This window comes from Pantherophis guttatus, chromosome 6 (genome assembly GCF_059756535.1).
Source record: "Pantherophis guttatus breed Tessera chromosome 6, ASM5975653v1, whole genome shotgun sequence".
NCBI classification, from domain to species: Eukaryota; Metazoa; Chordata; class Lepidosauria; order Squamata; family Colubridae; genus Pantherophis; species Pantherophis guttatus.
In genome coordinates this window covers 50271506-50292500 of record NC_142068.1, presented here as the reverse complement: position 1 = coordinate 50292500, position 20995 = coordinate 50271506, and the positions used below count along the sequence as shown (strand labels likewise).

The following is a 20995-nucleotide window of genomic DNA, read 5'->3' as shown; positions in this document are numbered from 1 at the left end:
GTTTTGGTGTATTCGGGTCTTTTCCCGTGTAAGATTGAGAGTATCTTGGCAACGTTTCGACGAGGTCCCACTCGTCATCTTCAGGCTGGTGTCTTCAGCTTCGTGCTTCTGCGAAGAAAGCTTTCTACGAGGAAAGCTGCGTATGTATGTATGTATGTATGTATGTATGTGTATATATATATATGTATCTTTTTTCTTTTTCGTAGGCTTTTATGTGCATATTCTTTCTAGCCAGGTTTTACCTACGTAACAACTAACTAACAACTAAGTTTATGTAGGTAAAACCTGGCTAGAAAGAATATGCATATATATATATATATATATATATATATATATACTTTCTTCTTTTGTCGTAGGTTTTTGTGTATTTTTCTTCAACCGATACAAAGAAAGAGCTATGGTTGCAAACTTGGTTACGTAGGAAAATACCCGGTTGAAGAAAAATACACAAAAACCTACGACAAAAGAAGAAAGCAAATACTTAGCCTCTACAGGGAAGGAATATATGATAAGGGTGTGGCTAACTGATGAGGACAAATCAATCCGAAATAGATCTATATTAGTCTTCCAATAGGCAGCAAAATGCTTGCTTGCTGTCTGAAGAAGCCTAGGATAGTGGATGTGATTTCACTGAGCTATGGCTGCAAACTTAGTTACGTAGGAAAATACCCGGTTGAAGAAATATATATATATATATAGGTAGGTAGGTAGGTAGGTAGGTAGGTATATGTATGTGTATGTGTATGTGTATGTGTATGTGTATGTGTATGTGTATGTGTATGTGTATGTGTATGTGTATGTGTATGTGTATGTGTATATGTATATGTATATGTATATATATATATAGTGTGTGTGTGTTTATATATCACATATCACATATATAAATGCCTCCAATGTTTTTATTTAATATACAGTATTAAATGTCATCCAGTATTGTGATTATATGAATTATTTGACTATATTTTTTTTTCAAAATAGGTCTTTTAAAACTTTTTTCTTATGATATATTTATATTTCATGCATCTCCACGCCTTTGAGCTATATTAAGAACTATTTCAGAAGAAGTGTCAAATTCTTATGCTAAGAAATCTCAAATGCATATTTTTCTAAAGACACTAGAGGAAGACCTCTTTTTTCTTCTTTTCAGATGTTACGCATATGATAATCTGACAAAAATTTAAAGTTCCCAAGGTTTCTGCACTGAGGTTTTATTACTAGGTAGATGTAGATTGTTATCTTTTCCACAACCTTCTGGGTAATCCCCTTATACATTAGGTTTTCTGCAATATCCATTGTGAACAATTTGTTAAAAATCCTTATCTGGAACAAACATTGAATGTCAAAACTCAAAGCAATAAAGTAATTAATCTATATAATTTATCTTTTAATAATATATGGATTCACTATAATAATAGAAATTCTTCTTGTGTCAAATTATTTCTTTCTGTTTGTTTGTCTGTCTGTCTATCTAGAAATAGATAAAGCTCCTGTGCACTATAACACATCTTTTTGACCATGCTACTCCCATGTACTGTACACACACAACCTTCACAGCACCTCTTACAAAACCCCATGCATCTTTCTTAACCAGTGCTGGCCCAATATGGCTTCCATGACCCGAGGAGCACCTGTTGTGCATACCCATGGATACTTCTTGGCCATGCTAAACCCTGACCTGCACAACATCTCTTGTATACTTCCAAGCACTCCAAGCCATCCTTCCAAACTTGCACCATCCCACCTGCACAGCCTACCTGACCTGCATTGCACCTCTTATATACCTCTGTAACCTTCCCTACATCCTTCTTGATCCATTCCACTTCCTTGTGCCTCCTTTTTTTTTTTTTTATTGAAAAAGTTTTTCAAATACAGATTTTTTCCCCCTTTTTCCCCCCCTCCTCCCCCCCACCCCCTCCCCTTGACTTCCTCATAGTAAAACCCAAATTCATAACAGATTATATCATACTTTACTATCCACATACTCAATCTCCATATACTAACCCTTTCATTTTAATAAGATTATCATACCCCCCGTATACTATGCTATAATAAGCATTTCAAAGTGACATTCTATTATAACATTATCTAATAACTCCTAATTTAAAATAATAATATTATTATATCTCCCAATTTAACAATTTCTACTCGTAGTCTACCCTTTTACTACCCCTCAGACAATATAACATTTCAAAACATACTTCTATTCTAAGTATTCAAAAAGTCCTAATTTAACACTTATTCAGTTCCAGTATCCATTTCGTTTCCCCCCTTCGTTACAAATATTCACATCTAAACATTTCTTTAAAATAGACAATCCATAACCTAACCTTTCTCCACCCACTTTCCTACTGAATTACCATAATTATTCTTAATATCTTTATTCTTCTACCCCATCACCTAAAAAAATATTCCCTTATGTAAATAAGATCCTAAAAGAAAAAAAAAAACTTTAAACTTATGATCCATATAGCATCTTCTGGAATATCTTTCAACTGGATGATGAACTCCACCCATGTTAGGGTAACATCGCATCCTTATTCCAACAGTATTTTCGATATCTTCAGTTACCATCTGCCCCCATCAGCAACAAATATCTTCATATTGGAAAAGAAAAAACCCCGACAACCACCCGAGTGACTTTATAATTATATTCCATATAATGTTTATGGAGGTGTCTTTGATCCAGATAATTGGTTCCAACCATCATAATAGGGTAACAACCAGATCTTCTGCGTGCCCCAATCCAATAAGTCTCTTGCCATATAGCTCAGCATACACGTATTTATCCGGAACTCCAAAAAACAAACAAGATATTTCCAACCATTTGGTTTAAGGCCTTTTTCACACCCAATAATTCAGCACTGCAGAGATCTGCCACTCTCCCCAGGATAAAATAAGCCAATATTTTGCCCATTATCTTTTTATATATTCAGTCCTCTCATAAGTAACTGGCATTACACTGTTGTTTAATTTAAAAGTTTTTATGTTTGTGAGACCTACTTCTTCTTTTCTTAACTTCTCGTGGGTTGGATCTCCATCCTAAACTCCTTTCTGTAGATTGTGTATCAACTATTTGGTTTTGCTGAAGAGTAGCTTGATCCTGTTGGGTTTGCATCTGTGGCTGAGATCTTTCTGGTTCTGTAAATTGTATATCAGCTGATTGACTTACATGCTCGTTTGTGGCTTGACAAATCATTGCATTAAGGTCCGGAACCGCCTCTCTTATATTAGATAATCCAGCTGAGGCCTCTGAAAGAGGATCCAAAAGCGGCTCATCTATGGAGACCTCTTTAATTTGTTGTTTCTTGGTTATTTCCATCTCCTTCTGCTTTTCTTGGGTTTCTATCTCTTGTTGATTTTGCTTTTTAAGTACCTTATAATAGAATTCTTCCCTCCTTGTGCCTCCTTGATCCATATGTGCCCTCCCTGACCCATGAAGCATCTCTTGCATCTTTCCTGACCCATACCTCCTCCCTCCCCACACACAGCAGCCATTTACCTTCTGTTGGCCCTTTACTTGCAATTTCCTGCTGGTTTTGCAACTGACTTGCAAACTTACCACAAGCAAAGGGAGAGGAAAGGATGGATGGATGATGCAAAGAAAGGATGAAAGAAGGAAGGGAAGGGGAAAGGGAAGAAGAAAAAATAGGAAAGGAGTAGGCAGGAAAAGAAGGAGGGAGGTTAGGATGAAAGGATGAAGGGAGTGAGGGAATGAAGGAAGGGTAAAGGAGGAAGAGAGGAAAAAGGAAGATTTTAAATGTTTTATGTCAGCTTCCCATAAGGAAATTCAAAGGAAAATCAACAATCCACTGAAATTCATTTGTGCAGCACACATGAAAGATCTAATGTTCTGATTGTACTTGTTCATCAGTTCTTAGATAAACCATATCATGGACTGTTACAAATTAAAAGAAAGAGAGAGAGAGAGAGAGAGAGAGAGAGAGAAAGAGAGAGAGAGAGAGAAAGAAGGAAGGAAGGAAGGAAGGAAAGAAAGAAAGAAAGAAAGAAAGAAAGAGAAAGAGGAAGGAAGGGAGGGAGGAGGGAGAAAGGGAGGAAGAAAGAAAAAAGGAAAGAGAAAGAAAGAAAGAGAGAGAGAGAAAGAAAGAAAGTGGTGGTTTTTATAAAGACATCAGTTTTCTAAAGTGTCTTCAGACTTGGGACATGCATATCGTTTTGAAATCATATTGCTTTCATTAAATGACTTTTGTTGAACAATTTACACAGAATCATCAAAATTCTCTTCTTAATGTGTGCCATAATTTATGACAGCAATAAGCTATAAACATTTATGATCAGAAAAAAGGAACATTTATAGTGCTTTCCATGACGCTAGCAAGCTCTGGCTAAAATATTTTTATTCCGCCATACAACATTCCTGCTTAAATTGTTAGTTAATGTTAGTTAAACCAAGTTGATATCGTAAAGTCTTGATTGAGTTAATATGAGATAAATTCCCTATACAATTAGTTCCTTGTGAATTTTTAAATTTGATGCAGATTTGGGTGCAAATTTTTCAGCAATTCAACTACTAGCTTGCTTTGATTGGTCTTTTATTCATACAGCATTGCCTTATATAGTGTCAGGCCTCTGGTCCAGCTAGCATTCTTTGGACATAGCATGGCTTGGCAAACTGAAGCCTTTAGTCCCAGGTCATGTACACTATAGTAAAAATGCATTCAATTGCTTACCCCATAAACTCTATTTTGACAGGACTATGCTTAGAGATGCCAAGGATTGAATATGGGGGTTTCTCCATGTAAGCACTATATTTACTCATTATGCCAACCAATATCTTAGTTTCTTTTGGCTCAGAGCACCGAATTTATTTATCTGTTGGGATTGGTAAAGTATAATTATGACTTGGGATAATAAGTGAAGCCAGCCAAATGGTCTATTCAATAAGCAGCCATTATTGTCTTGAGATGTTTTATTGTTTGAATCCAGCTATGGCTCTTTTTTGAAAATTGGATCTGCATCATGTCATGTGAGGATACCATCAACTCTGGGTCCTGCGATGGGTTTTGTGATAGGCCAGGTGTGGATATGTCAAGTGAGGTACTTCTGGTGGGTCTTGTGATGGGTCTTGGTGAGGGTCATTGGGAGGTGAAGTACTGGTTGGGGGGGTTGCATGGGTTGGTTGAGGGTCAATGCTGCTTCTGGTTGGCTGTGCAGTTGATTTGTGTAGCAAAAATCTTCCCTAATCGTGGGAACACACCATCAGTTTTTTTATACAAACTCATAACAAATTATGGTAAAAACCTAAGTTTCATCACAGCATCAAAATGGATTTTCTGATTCAAACTGCCATTTGCTTAAGAAATCTGACACTAGGTTACATACTGTATGTGTGGAAAAGTTTTCATTATTCAACAGCTCTATGATAACATAGGTGGCTTCTTCCTATGTGGAAGTACATGAATGTTTCACCTTTGTCATTAAAAGCTTTGAAGCTATATGTCCTCTCTCTCTCATTATAATTCAAGGCTATTCTTCAGTCCATGATGTTTTCCCATTTACGTACAGATTCTCTTTATTACATTCACTTTTTTCCAGTGCTGTTTATTTATCTTGTGCTATTTATTAATTGTATGTTTGCTGTGTTCTGTTTCACTTTGTTTTTTTTAATAAATTGTGCTGCAATTTTGTAATCTGGCCACTAATTTGAAGCAATTTATGAAAATAGCAATTAATTGGAAGCCATCTCTTTCATACATATACACAGACCATATTTACCTGAAGGTTTTCTTTGAAACTATCTCTTATCAACTGCTTTTGGTAATTATCGCTATATTTAATTAGATGCAGTTGTTTTTTTTGAACAGTATAATTACGATTCTATGAATAAAACTAATCTGCCAAAACAAGGGCAGATTGTTCACTTCGCTTCAATATTGTCAGTCTTCTTAAAAACAACTATTTAAAATAGGAAGATAGTGCTATGTTTCTAAATATCTTGCATCTTCAACTTTTATTACTGGTAAGAAAATATGAAAACCATATACTATTTTTGTTAAATTGGTCATTCTCAAACCACGTATTCAGCAAGCAGAATTCATTTAACAGAATACAGTGATATTGAAAATAGTAATTAAAGCCATTACTTTCATAGAACATTTGCCATGGACAACCACTTGCACCCACATTCAAAGGTGAAATTAACATATTCTCTGCTGCTTGAACTCTCTTAAAGAAAAGAGTTCATTTAAATGCCCTTCTACATAGACGTTAATTTTCTAGCTTGGACAGTCAAGAGATTAAAATTCTAAATTTTCCTATTTAATAAAGGTCTGTATTTTTTATGTTTGAGAGAAAGAAACCCATCATAATCTACTAGTGCTGATTTCACCATAAATCCAGAGGAAATGTAAGTCTACTTACCCTTTATTTATCAAGCATGGAAAGAAATGGTATCCAGATATGGGCTTACTCAATTTTTCTTTCAGACTGTTTCATTGCTCTTCATTATTATATTTCATGACTTTAAAGTAGGAGCAAGCAGGAAACAATCTTAGAACTAGATTATAGTTTTGGCTTCCCAATAAAAAATCACTGATTCCAGTAGCCTACCTATTATTGCAGTAGCCTGCAATAATATCGAGTTTTGTATTAGTTTGCTGTAAAAATGTTGTATATAATGTATATGAGAAATCCCTTGCTTTTTAAAATTACCAATAGAGTTAGCATTTTAAGAAAATGTAATCATAAAACAGCTGTTGTTGAAAATGTGCCTATTCCCAAAATAGAGGTTGTGGAGATATGATTAGGTCCAAATTAGGGATCTTTCAACCCTAATTTCTCAAAGAGGGGAATAAATAGAGGGGAACAAATAGAAAAGAGGGGTAGTCAATATGTGGAGGAAGAATATGTAGGGACTCAATTCCTTATGAAGGAAAGTGTGATTCTACACACAAAGAATTTGTCTCTGGTGCATAAGCTCAAAGTGATAAATCATAAGATACAATCATAAATCATAAGATACAACTAACAAAGTGATAGCTATAAGATACCAATATAATAGGTGAATAGAAGAAAAATGAGAAGGATAATAATAATACAACCCTACTACATGGTTCGATATCCTTAGGCATAAAACAGTGCTATGGGAATTAGGTGTTTAGTAGAGTGATGGCATGGGATAATGTCTAGTTGTTTTGGCATGCAATGCCCTATAGCGGCATCCTGAGGGAGAAGTAAATATATGTCTTTATTTAAATATGACTTAATTTAAAGGGGTAAATACTGCATATGACTTTATTTGCTCGGAAACAGAACAGATCCACTTTCAGTGTTTTGCACTGCTGAAAAATGGATATGAAACACACCCATTCCTGCCCACCACTTCCAATGGTTTCTCCAAGAGACAGTGTGTTTTTTTCCCCTTTATTCTACCAAATGGAGAAAAAATATTGCAATGGGGGAGAAAAGCTGTCTTCTATGGGTTGAAGCAGGGATTGGGTTGAAGCAGGGAAATAAAAAGCTTGCTAAAATGTCAGCATGGTCTTATAGGTTTAGTGTTTCCATTACCTTCCATTCCAGTAGACTTTTATAGAAGTAGACTTTTAGAGCAGACATAATACCCTTAGTATATTATGACTATAAGATTTGATTCTGAATTCAGAGATTTGAAAACAACCTCATTTGACTTGGTCTGATTTTCTTCCTGTTTGTATTGAGAGCCAAATCTGAGATGATGTTTGTAGATCCAGACTCAAATATCTCAGAGTTGAATAGAAGATTCATGTGAGGTGGGCATTTAATAAGCAAACAAGCAAGCAAGCAAACAAACAAATAAAATACGAGTGCAATAGCACTTAGACATATACTGTCCATAGCACTTTATAGCTCTCTCTCAGCACTTCATAATGTCAGCATATTGCCCCCAACAATCTGGGTCCCCATTTTACTGACCTCGGAAGGATAGGAAGCTGAATCAACCTTGACCAGTCAGGATCAATGATATCTGCAAGCACACCATATGTTTTCTATTGAAGAAAGCCTGGATATATACATACAGTATATATTTTAGAGAAATAAATTCAGGAAGTTTGTATTAGCTTTCATATATGCATACACAAAAACACAAACATTTGTTGTTTGGTGACATTTACAGAAACAGATCTGCCGAAATGTGAAGCAATTTTTCTGCCACTTACTCTGTCAATACTCTAAAAAGAACCTTTTTTAAAAAAAATAGAACTAAGAGAGTCCATAAAGCTGGACTTAAGCTAACCATTACACAAGACTTAGAGTAGATCATGTTTATCTGTTATCTCTTCATTTTTCTCCCCTTACTCAAATTAAAGACTTTTATCTTTTTACAAAAATGTTACTCCACAGATATAAGAAAATGTTTAGATTTAGTTGTGATAATTTTAAGGAACTGCTACTTATTTTGCCCTGAGACCCATAGAAGTGCTTCAAAATATTTATTCCACTATAAATTTGACATTCAGCCAAGTCCAATAAACACTACCACTAGGTAAATGTACATAAAAGTATATGCTTACAAATTTGTATTTTAAAATGGATGTCTACTTTATTATTATTTTTCTGACAGTTGAGTATAAAATGAGTGTACAAGTTATTTGGGGGGAAGTTGTTCAATATATGCAATGCTTAATGTATAAATAAAATACAAATTACACATAGAAATAGTAAAAATACAATTAAAATCAAAAGAAAATTAAAATTACAAGTTAAATCAAAAACAATCCTGCAGCCAATTAAGAAGTGGTGGTGGGGAATTAGTTTTTGTCATCTTCTTAAAGTACTGGTACAGAAGAAGTTAAAACATTTCCTTGGGGATAGGAAACTTTTCCAGATAGTTCTAAACTATAACTCTCTTCCAGCAGCTACAGTTACATGACCTCTAGTCAAGGATGCTAGCAGATGTACTTCAGGACTATCTGAAAGAGCCCAGATGTTGCTGAATTATAACTTGTTGCCCCAGTGTCACTTGTTTTGGCCTTACATGACTGTAGCATTACTGGAATTGTAGTCAAAAATAAAACAGGTCTGATTGAACTCTGATTTAACATTATGTATACTAAACATTCAGAAAGAATGCATAGCACTACCAGATCCTACAGGCAAGTTCTTCCTTTCTTTACCTTCGTACTTTGTTGTCATTTGTTTCTAGTTACTAGACATGTGAAGCCCTTCTGTACATAGCCTACTCTGCAGCAGGTGTTCTAGGTACACTGCTAACTTCATTGCAAAATGAATGTAAAATAGCCATGCTTGGCTTAGGTATGCATGGTCAGTGCCAAGGTTATTAACAAGACACTTGCCTAGGGTGATGCAGAGTTCATTATCTGTAGAACATTGTGAGGATGGGTGAACTGATGGCAAAGCAGCTGCTGAGTAGGATTTAACCCAGGGGGGGATTGGAATTTATACAGACAGGGAGATCCATAGCTGCAGGAATTTCTACTCCATTTATTTTTATTAAGCCTCATAAACACTGAATCGTATATCCACCTCCACTGGGAGACTTGTTCATAGACTTATATGGCTCATTATATGATGTTCTTTTACACTATTCATCTTAAATGCCCTTGTTCTTAATAAATTCCATTCCTCGTCCAAATTATGGACTTATAATCTATCCTGTGTTTTGTCATTTTACTACAGCCATGCTTTAAATCTACTTAGGGATTATTAGACAATAGGCAATTAAATATTACTTCAAATCCCAAAGGATATCACAAAGTGGGTGAAAACTAAAATTTCTTATATTTCTCAATTGTTTCAGAAGATAATTGGGGTTATACTCTTTTGAAATTGGTGCTCTCTCTTATTTAAGGGTTGAAATGACACTTTCTTGTGTTTCCAGTTCCAAATACAACTGATTTTTGAGAGCTGGAGGAGCCTCAGAAGCTTCCAGTTCCAAAATGCAAATCTATCAAATCCAAGATAGATTCTTCAAGTCATCCAAGGACTTACTGCACTGGTGACAGTGATCTAGGATTCAGAATACGGATGACTTAACTACTGCTGTTTATGAAGCTGTAAATGTGTCTATGTGTTTATGAATAAATGTACCACTTGCAGATGTGCATTAATGTAGTTTGTACATTACAGCTTGTTCAGTCGGAAAATCATTTTCAACACAGTGTGTATACTGTCATTCACATTGTCATTGTTTGTTGACCAAACAACTTCTATTCTGGTGCTGTCCTAGAAAATGGAAATTTTTGTAGGGACAACATTTAAAGTTTGTTTTCTGATTTGCCTCCAATTTAATAAACCACTTGTCTCTAGAATGGACTGAGAAAGCAAGGTGGGGCTGAGGCAAGGCAGTTTTTTTAAAAAGTGCCATTAATAATGGGAAAAATATGCAGGGTATTTTTTCTAGTCTTGAAGTATAGGAGAAATCAAAGGTTGTTATGTCTAATGCCACAGTTCCTCATCACTTGCATATGCTGCCTTCCGAGTGTCAGTATTCCAACTGTTTCTGTTTCTGTTTCCACACTTCAGAGTGTGATAGGTCTTACAAAAAAAGTACTCAGCTGATTTTCTGTCAATTAAGTCAGCTGATTTTCTGTCATTATTTTACAAGAGTCCCATTGACCAATGGCATGAGACTAGCCATAAGTGACTGCCATCATCATAAGATTTCATTATTTAAGTTTCTTAGTATGTATTAGTAGTAGATATTCTGGCTATTACTTTCAGATTAATAGATACAGGATTATCGCAATTGGCAGAAGTCTATAGAAGACATAACCCTTCCCTCAATCATACTAGTTCAGGAACTGTATATGTGCATAACAAATCTAGTTAATTATGGCTTCACTTATTTTGCTATAAACTACCTTTGGGAAATATTTCTACCAACTGCTGTGTTAGTGTGTATACCAAAATTGCTGCATTGGCACTGATGCAATCAATATGATTCTCTATAAATTATAGACAGATAGTCAATAATTTGCAATATTATAATAAAATATTTTCCATGCCTTTGTTTCTGCTCGTTTATATGGTCTTCATGCACATGGAATTTCATTTTATGACAGAAAGTCAGTAACACAAGTAGCCAAGACCATTCATGATTTAGCTCCATAGAATTTATTATAGGACTATTAAAATGCATTGATTGTGTGTCAGTACACTGCACATATGTCCTATTTGGATGTAAGAAAAAGCATGCTGCCCTGCAGTGTAATCTCTATATTAAAAATTCTAGCTTGCAACAAATACCATAATGCCCACAGATAGGATAGGCTGTGGATGTGCTTATAGCATCCTGACCAAAATATATCAAAACTGACTGAGTTGAGGTAAGTGTCCTTCCTGTTACTAGGTAATGTGACATATCATTCAGCTGCAACTAAGGCTAGTAACCTGATTGACAGCTTCTCTATATTATTAAACTGCATTATGTAAAAATATAAAGAACAAAGTTTGAGGGACAGCATACAGTATGTTAACTTCTTTCCCTTCCCCTCCTCTTCCTCTTTTTCCTCTTCCTTCTCCTTCTCTTTCTCCTTCTTAATTCCTGGTGACTGCCTGCATAAATCCCTGAAATTTTCTTGGAAATATTTTAGATGGTTTGCTGTTGCCTTCTTCATAGGGCTCAGAGAGAAAGGGCCTGGTCTAAGGTACATGCTAACTGACTAGAACTCATGGTTTCCTTGTTTCTGGTTCTTTATCAATATTCATGCACTATCTGAAGATACATGGAAGCTTGGAATATAATAGGAATGAGCAGTAAGGAGAGTGAACTCATTAATGAAATGAATAAATGAAATAGGTATGTATGGTGGAATTAATCTGGATTCCCAGAGGGGAAGAAGCAGCAAAACCAAACAAAAATTTTGCCGAACTAAAGCAACTATTTGCATTACTACAGTTTTACTCTGAGAATCATTAAGGAGGGAGAAGTTTAAAACAGATCCTCCCCATGACTACAGGGAATATATCTGTAGTTATGCAAATAGTTGCTTTAGTTGGGCAACATTTCTGTATATAGATACAGTAGAGGAACAATAAAAGAAACTACTCAGAAGTAACTCTTCATTTCTTTCTTGGTTCCTGGGGGATCTGACAGAATGTCTGTAAAACTAAGCAAGAGAGCAAGGATGTAATAGATCCAAATGAAAATGATCTAGTGCCATTGAATGACGTTGATGGATGCATACATGTAGGCAGATGAAGATGCAGTTTTAATTAAAAAGGAAAAGGTGAAAATGTTCTGTATATCAGAAATATATTGGCATAATTTAAGTTGTTATAGATTTGTGTGAAAGCAGGGATCCATAGATTGTTAATAAGTAGATGTTATGATCAAATGAAATGGGCATTCTGATTAATTATGATCCAGGAAGTAACAACAATAGGACTCGGGGGGGGGGGAGGGAAACTCCCACAAATCTTTCTGTTTCATAATAAAATGTTGTATATTCCTAGAGTGTTTGACAGTCCTTGTTGCTGGAGAATCACCTACCTCCAATCTAGTCTAAATATGACTATATTGGGATCAAATTAATAATATTTAGTTATCCATTTACTTTGCATTTTATTCGCCTTTATTTTCATTGTCCACATTTATCTCCCTTTCTTTATAACAGTGTTTATAATCTGCATGTTTCATGTATCTGTGAAGTTGCTAGGAGTCAGTGAAAACTTATGCCGTAATAATGTTAATCATAAAAATGCCACAAGTTTCTGATCTACTATATAACTGTAATAACATGCCTGAATCCAATTCAGAAAGACTTCTAACTTTGTTTCCCAAATTTGTGCTTATTTAGAATAATCATACTAAAGTCTATGTTGCATTTCATTGGAACTTATCTAAGTATGGGTACATCTGAATTCACATCACAACTGCTGCAGAGAGTTTCAGTTCCAACTACGTGCTACTTAGAATGTTATGCATTACTCTGTGTTATATTATTTCTATCCAACAGAGCATGAAATCCAGAAAATTCATCCATTTAATAAGTATGTCTCCAATACATGCACGTTCATATACGTGTATGCCCAGTGCACAGAGAATAAAATAAATTAATATGCTAATCACAATATTAAATGAAATTAAGGGGTACCTATTACATATTCATTTTAATGCTATTTTGAATAATGAAGCTAACCATCTGTCAATCCATGGGATTGGGTGGGAAAGGATAGAATCCTGGCACTGTTGATATGCCATTCAACATGTTGTTATGCTGAAATATATCTACTTAGTGTAATGCCAATGACCGTGTGCTTTTTATGAAGCTGACTGTGGATTGTAGTCAAGGGTTTTTTGGGGGGGAGGGGGGATTAGGCAAATTAGCACACACACACCTTCAATATATTCAACTTTCTTATAGGCAGGCATACTTGTAATAAATGCCTATGATCAAAAACTAAAATACTACTATCTGAGTGTAGAACAGAAGTGCCTGGGAGTGGTTCTCACTTGGTTTTGGTGTCATAACAGTTTTTACCATTAAAAAAATACAATCTGTTATTCATTTTGATCAGCAGTTGTTTCCTTATCATTGAGAAATTGAGAAACATTTTTTTCTGTTCTTTGGATAATATTCCATGTCTTCCATGTGTATTGCTGCTATAGTAAAGAATCCAATTTTAGCATTTATTTATCCAGACTCTGGGATCTCATATAAAGTGATGTGTTGAAATAACAGGGAAAAAATGATACAAGCATAAAGAAAAGACTAAGGGACTGGCATCTACTGGACATAAAAGTCAAAATCCAGAGATTATTATGTCGAACTTTGATTACCTTGCCTGCTTTTGTATGAAAGTTCAAGAGTTGAGGGATAGTCATAATAAATGGATACAGAATGATAAAAAAATATAATATTTACTACAGCGTAAGTAGAAGCTTTTATGCGAATCCCTTTATTTCAAGAGTTCTGGGTACAGTACTTATTACCTGGGATATCTATGAGAGATTCCGATTTATTTCTTTAAGGCAAAAGTTCAAATCTTTATAACTTCCCAGAGGTAATGTATTTTTTCTTTATCTTATGGTGCAAAAGAAAAAGTTTCTATGGAAAGAATGATAGTACAGGTACCAATATACGGGAAGTGATAGAATGTGATACAATTTAAATTAAATTGCATCTTTAAGTTAAAGCAAAAGTAATCACTGATAATATATGTAGGGCTTGACTTAATATCACATTTGGAAACTCGTGTGCTGATTCAAAATTTTCAGAATGGGCTAGAAAAGGCTTTATACTTTTTGGTACTTGAAGATACCTTCAGGCTTTTATGCTTTCTGTGAATTTTGGAGAATGTGCTATGATTTGAATGACATTCTCTAGTCTTTTCCTTTTGTCTTATGTTTAATGTGATAAGGATCAAACGAAATGCCAGAGGAAGAGAGAGTGTTTCTCACTTTTTTGCCTCCTTTGGCCTTTCTTGTCCTCAGTTGCTGCCTCTGTTTACCATCACTCTATTAATGACTGTGGGCTTTTGTCAGGGAAATCCATGTTTCCACAGCTTTCAACAGAAAAGAAATGGGGCACTTCAGTATAACTCATAATGTACCTTTAAAAAATATAGTATCGCACACAGTCAAAAATAAAAGGTATATGTGCCTTTGTATAGACTGTTACAGAAATATATGGATTAGTTTATTTATTTATTTTTTTATTTTAATTTAATTTTGATTTATATGCCGCCGTTCTCCGGAGACTCAGGGCGGCTTACAATGTGCTCAGCAATAGCCTTCATCCTTTTGTATATTTATACAAAGTCAGCTTATTGTCCCCACAACTGGGTCCTCAATTTACCTACCTTAGAAAGGATGGAAGGCTGAGTCAACCTTGAGCCTTGGTGAGATTCGAACCTGCAGTAATTGCAGGCAGCTGGTCTTAATAACCAGCTTAATAACAGTTAAGTAGTTAAGTAGAATGTTGTTCCTCTATCCCAGCCACATCAAATACATGGCCTGTGGACTGAATTTGGCCTGTGATAGGCCCCTAGTTGCTCTGTGGAGCCTTCCTGGAGACACCAAGGCACTGGCCCGTGCAGCCCCAGCCCCGGCCCACCCCAGCCCCACTCACCCAGTTGGCCACAATGAACAGGCCATGCCCACCCCGGCCCCCAAGGGCAAACAAAATTCCAATACAGGCCGCAGTGGGATCAAGTTTGACACCCATGTTCTATCCCTTTCCAGTTAGAAGACCATCTTTGTTTTGTCTACGTTTGGCTGGCTATGTACAGCTATATGGAGCCTACTTAAATTATCTTTCACAACAGTGATTTTCTAGACATTTCAGAATGTTTGTTTTACCCTTTTCCTGTTTCAAATTCCAATTTTCCCCCTCTTTTTTTTATCTGTACAGATTATGTTGCTTACGGATCCTGAGATTGAGAGCAGCCTGCTGATCAGTTCTGACGAAGGAGCCACCTATCAAAAATACAGGTTGAACTTCTACATCCATAGCATGCTCTTTCACCCTAAGCAGGAGGACTGGATTTTGGCCTACAGTCAGGATCAGAAGGTTAGTATTACTTTTACGCTCTGCTAGGACGAAATCTATTATTGGACAGAATAAAGTGTCAGTTAACAGCCAGCATATCAAGAAAGACAGCAGATTCAAAGGATATACCTGACATTAACCTCCTCTAACTGCTCCCTAAAATAATCAAATGCTCAATTTATATATTGAAGGGTACATTAGATTTGTAAGTCTGAAAAGTAGAAGGTGGACAGGAAAAAGAATTAAACCTGATTTAATTTCTTTAACTTCTACATCTAATTAAATTAATGCAGTTAGTATCCATTCATGTATTTAATTATTTTCCTCTTGTGTCACATTCAAATTGGAATAGGCATAAAGCTCTGGAAATCAAGACAACTCATCATTCCAGAGACTCTTACCTGGTCAATTCCTCATTAATTTAAGAAGCCCTAGAGTAAACATGGAAGTTGGTTTATGCTTTGCTCAATATGTCTTTGCAGGATAGGTGCTACACAATTTTTTATAATGTATATCATGTTAAATGCCTATCTTTTAGGCATTTGCCTACAGAAGTAGGCAACCTGCAGCACTGGAATGGCAAGCAATACTCCAAGCTACAAGCAATACTGTATTGCTCCCTACTCTCTTTTTTTTTTTGGCAGGGGGAATACATGTCTCTTTAATCATGATTTGAGAGCAGGGTTTCTTATGATTTTGGGAAGAGAAACACACCCAATTATAATTTCAAGCACTTTGCAGGGGAAAAAAAACCTTCCATAAACTATGATTATTTATGAAGCAAAAACTCCAAAATTCTTCCCAGAAAAATGACAAGAGCAAGAAAATCCTGATTTCAGCCACTTTGGGTCATCAATCTACCTTTTGGTTCCAGAACGTGTTAAATGCCATCTCTAGGTGGCCATAGATTGTCCATCCCTGCCCTGAATTGCTTTGAAGTGACATACCTGCACTGGGTTGTCTATGGAGGATAGATGCAACAGGTGGATGGGAGAATGTCAAATGACTGGCAATTAGGCCAGTGAACAGTCCATTAGGCAGGTGAATTAGAATGATAAGAAAGCAGTAGTGAAAGTTAGTTAGCAACACTGATATTTGTTTTACCCCAGGTGCTGGTTATATAGATGCTATATCCTTTAGCCACAGGTTGGTTAGGGAACAGTTTTGCACCTGTCTTCTATTTCTGACAAAATGGGAAATAATTCACATGCTTTTGTAGGTAATGTAGGCATTTAGTTCCCATGTCTTCAGATCATTTAATAAAATCATATAAGCTGATTTATCATAATATTTGATTCAACATATTTGAAGAATGTAGAACTGGCAATGATCATCAGTATCATCCAAAATATTTGAATATTCAGAGGTACAAATCATGACAGTTAACTGAATTAGTTTACTCAAGAACATGGGTGTCAAACTCGCTGCATCATGTTGCTGTCAGATGACGTTTCATGATGTTTTTTCTCTAGCGGAGCTGGGGTGGGCATGGCCTGCATATGACGCATCCAGCCCACAGGCCACCAGTTTTACACCCCTTCTCTAGAAGATTTAAATCAAGTCAATTCTATTAGAATTTTGAAACACCACATTCTTAAAGTATCCCTAAAAAACAATTTTAACTTTGTGTCATATAGCAGGGCAAAATATCCTGAGCATGAACAAATTGGCTTTACTTTAAGAAAAATACAGATACGTCTTTTAGCAGGCACTTTTCAAATTGGCTGTCTCCAAGTATCAAATTTATTTCTATCCCTTTCTCCCCAAACAAGGTTTATGAACAATTTTGCTAGGACAAAAATGAAAGAAATACTCAGTTTTTGCTCATATGTTTTCAGCAAATGGGTCATATATTTTATAAATATGGCACAGTTCAAAGGGTGAAAAGAAAGATTAAATGAAGGGGAGGGGACAAAATTGCCAAAGGAAAAATAAAAATGTCAAAGTAAACATATTAATTTTATTTTTTTTTACGTTTCTTTTTACGTTTCTTTCTTTTTTCTTTTTTGAAAGAAACATATATTTCTGTATATGTTACAAAAACCAGTCTTGTATTTTACAAGATTGTGGAATGAGGGCTTCCCTGAGATCCATATGGCTCCCATCTGATGACATTCTGTAAGACCTTGAAAACCTCTTCAGGTTTGGGTGAAGATTCTCCTATTTGTAATGTTTTACAGTATATGTTTGCATGGGGAAAAAAGTCAGTTCCTCTACTTCGTAACCTTGTACAATTTGCCATGTTATGGCAGTGGCAGTGATAAGTACATATGTTCTTAATCTATAAAAATGATTAGATAAATTCAGAAGAACATTATTAGATCTCAGCTGATAATGAGCTGCCAGGTTCAAAGTTAACATCTGACTATCACTGAGAAATAAGCAAGAGATGGTTATGAACCTGCCAAAGTACCATCTGAAGCCACTCAGTTTGCTTGGTCTATTTCACCTAAGTTTAAGAGGAAAAATAGTACCCTTGAATTGTACCTAAATTTCATTATAGGCAGATAAAGAGGAAGAAGTATAAATTACTATATAGCCAGATTAAAAATAAACAGTATAGCCAAATGGTCACCATTTGCTGACCAATTGAAGGCAATCTGGTATATTTTTCAAAGGATTTTTATATGAAGAAATATAAGTCAGGATGGACAAATGAAATATATGATTTTTAAAAACACAAATGATATCATGTGTGAACTTTTGGGCTCTCTTTCAATTCTTGTTAAAGAAAACAGCACAGTCCTGATTGCTTTGTGATGAATTTTCTTTGTAGATTAATATATCCAAGTTTGGTCATTTGAAGATATAATTATCACATGGTCAAATGGCCATTTCAAAAAGAACTAGAGTATGACTAGCATGCAAAGAACTTGATTGTTTTATACATGAAATATATATTTGGGCTTTTTTAATGGCCATCTTCTACATTTTAGAAAGTAAGGAACATAGGAAAGAAAAAAAGCTTTAAATTTGTTTTGATCTTGAAGAAAGAACAACTCACTCTGAATTTTATCTCACTAATATATGTCCTGCTTTTGATCTACTTTGATCGAATGAAGGGTGGGGGGAATGTAACACAATGTAAAAATGCTATTTATCAGCAAAAAATCAGATATAGTTATTAGAAATTGAAAATTGGGAATATGTTTTGCTCCATTTGAAAGATCAGACTTTCAGGTTATTTGTGCGCCTTAATCCTCAACTGTATCTCAAAGATATAACTACAGTCAAGTTTTTGCACAAGTACCATTTTTTTAAAAAAATATTTCTCAGTAATAAAATTTTTGATCTTTGGTTTCTTTACATTTGGATTACTGCCCAAGGAGCTGCTGATACAATTCTACAGAGAAATTATTGAGTTTATCATCTATTCAAAATGAAGAACGAAAGGTCTATAGCTAGGTTGCTAAATGGAGCACACTCTTACGACTATATTATGGCTAGATTGAAGGATCCACACAAGCCTTATGCTTCCACATGTGGATTAGATAATTCTTAGGTGACAACAAAGAGATTCCAAAATATTGTCATTTATTCATCCAGATTTTTGATGTCCAGTCCTATACTAACAACCAGCAAGTTCAAATTCATCTAAAAGACTTCAAGTTGTATTATGAATATTTGTAACATATATGAATAGTGTGAAAATTTCTCTCTGGAACTAGTAGATATTAATTTGTTTTACTCTTAAAAAGAATATCAGTACATAAAGTTTGATTTTTCCTTTATCATGTGTGTATTTGTGGATATCGGTAGATATATGTATCTGATAATTTTAATGATGATGATATAATTTTATTGTTATATTTTCATAAGTTTATTTCATATTTTATACCTATTTTACAATTGTGCACCACCTTGATACTCTGGAAAAGGAAAATAAAACTATATTAGATGAGATAATAAATAATAATCTTTAATAAATAAATATCTTTATTTATATCTTTCACTTGGCTTTATAGTAGGATTGCTTGACTCACCCATTCAATGTCACTAGACATGTTCCCTGTGGCCCTTGGAAACTTTAAATAAGAATGGGGGGAAAAAAACCAGTGGCTGCTGCTGAACACAATTACCTGTCCCTGGTATGTTGTCGGATATAGAATTATAGTATTTATTTCCTTCAAATATCCTAATGTATAAATTAAAGATTTTGAAAAAATTATCCGAATAGCTAACCTCTTTTCAATTTGTGGATATCAAATACATGTCATTTCAGAAAATACTTGTATAAGAAAAGAGAATCATGTTAGAGAACATTGACTAGAAGTACCTTTGTCTAAATGCATTAATGATGGTGTGATAGTTATTTGTTTTGTTTTGTTTGAAAAATTAAAAGGGCATGACAGGAAAGAAAAACAATTGGAATGTTAATTTTAATACATTTTAAGTAACTTTTTCTTTTGTTTAGAGAAATATTGGAAAGCTTGGTCACTATCAGTGGTCCCATCAAGAATAAATAAATAAGTACTCAGACACTCGGTGAATCATATTAATGGCTTTTGTGCAACTTGACTGATTGCTTGGATTTTCCTATCTTTGGCTTTCATTTCAAGAGCCGAAGTGGCGCAGTGGTTAGAGTGCAGTACTGCAGCTATTTCAGCTGACTGCTAGTTGAGCAGATTAGCAGATCAAATCTCACCGGCTCAAGGTTGACTCAGCCTTCCATCCTTCCGAGGTGGGTAAAATGAGGACCCAGATTTTTGGGGGCAATATGCTAATACTAATGCAATATGCTAATATGCAATATGCTATATGCTAACTTTGTAAACCGCTTAGAGAGTGCTGTAAAGCACTATGAAGCGGTATAGAAGTCTAAACAACAACAGTAATAATATTTTTTTGTGTTAGTTAATTTTTAACTTATTGAAGTATTGGAAGGACTGGGCTAACTGAACACAAATGAAATGGCAATAATATTAGATGGCCTAACTAGTATAACTAGTGCATGGAGTTTCTCTAACCAACTTGCTCAGACTGACAAAACTATTTGTATAAGCAGTGAAACATTTCAAAGCTAAAAAGAAAAAGAAGTCCAGTTGCCATGACTCAACTTCTAGACAACTTTACCTGGATGATTGAGAATCTTGATCGACATAGATGACATAAATCCTTAGTTAAATGAACTGGAATAAGCTTTCAAAAAGAAATAACAATAATTGGTATGGATTGCTTCCTTATGCACAGCTTTTATTATCCAAAAAGTATTTTTTTAAAAAATATCCTGACCAGATTGTTCCTTAGATGAAGCTCCGAAAGCAAGATGGATCATTGTACTTACTGAAATGTTACACTGCATTATAGGTTTATAAAGATTAAATGGTCCCATTGATCAAATTCCACAGGTATTGGATTCCATGATAACGGAATGCATAATAGTTTTTTTTTCATTTGTTTATTTTTCACATTTTTCAACTGGTCATCTCCCTCAAAGATGGATTGCTCTTGCTACAGGACTAGTAGCAGTATGAGCAGTAGTGTGTGTGTTGGAGAGGGTTCATACAGTTTTCCAAGAATTAGTTATTACATTTTGTGGAATTGTG

General features: G+C 35.0%; 1 protein-coding gene across 6 annotated transcripts in view; it reads left to right on the top strand.

Moving 5' to 3' along the window:
* The window catches only part of LOC117678686 (VPS10 domain-containing receptor SorCS1), a 415591-nt gene that overhangs the window by 258672 nt on the left and 135924 nt on the right, over positions 1-20995 (top strand). For all 6 annotated transcript variants that reach the window (XM_087872866.1, XM_087872863.1, XM_087872868.1 and 3 more), the window contains exon 4: positions 15312-15470. In XM_087872866.1, the coding sequence (XP_087728992.1) occupies positions 15312-15470 (159 nt within the window). The remainder of the gene's footprint in view (positions 1-15311; positions 15471-20995) is intronic.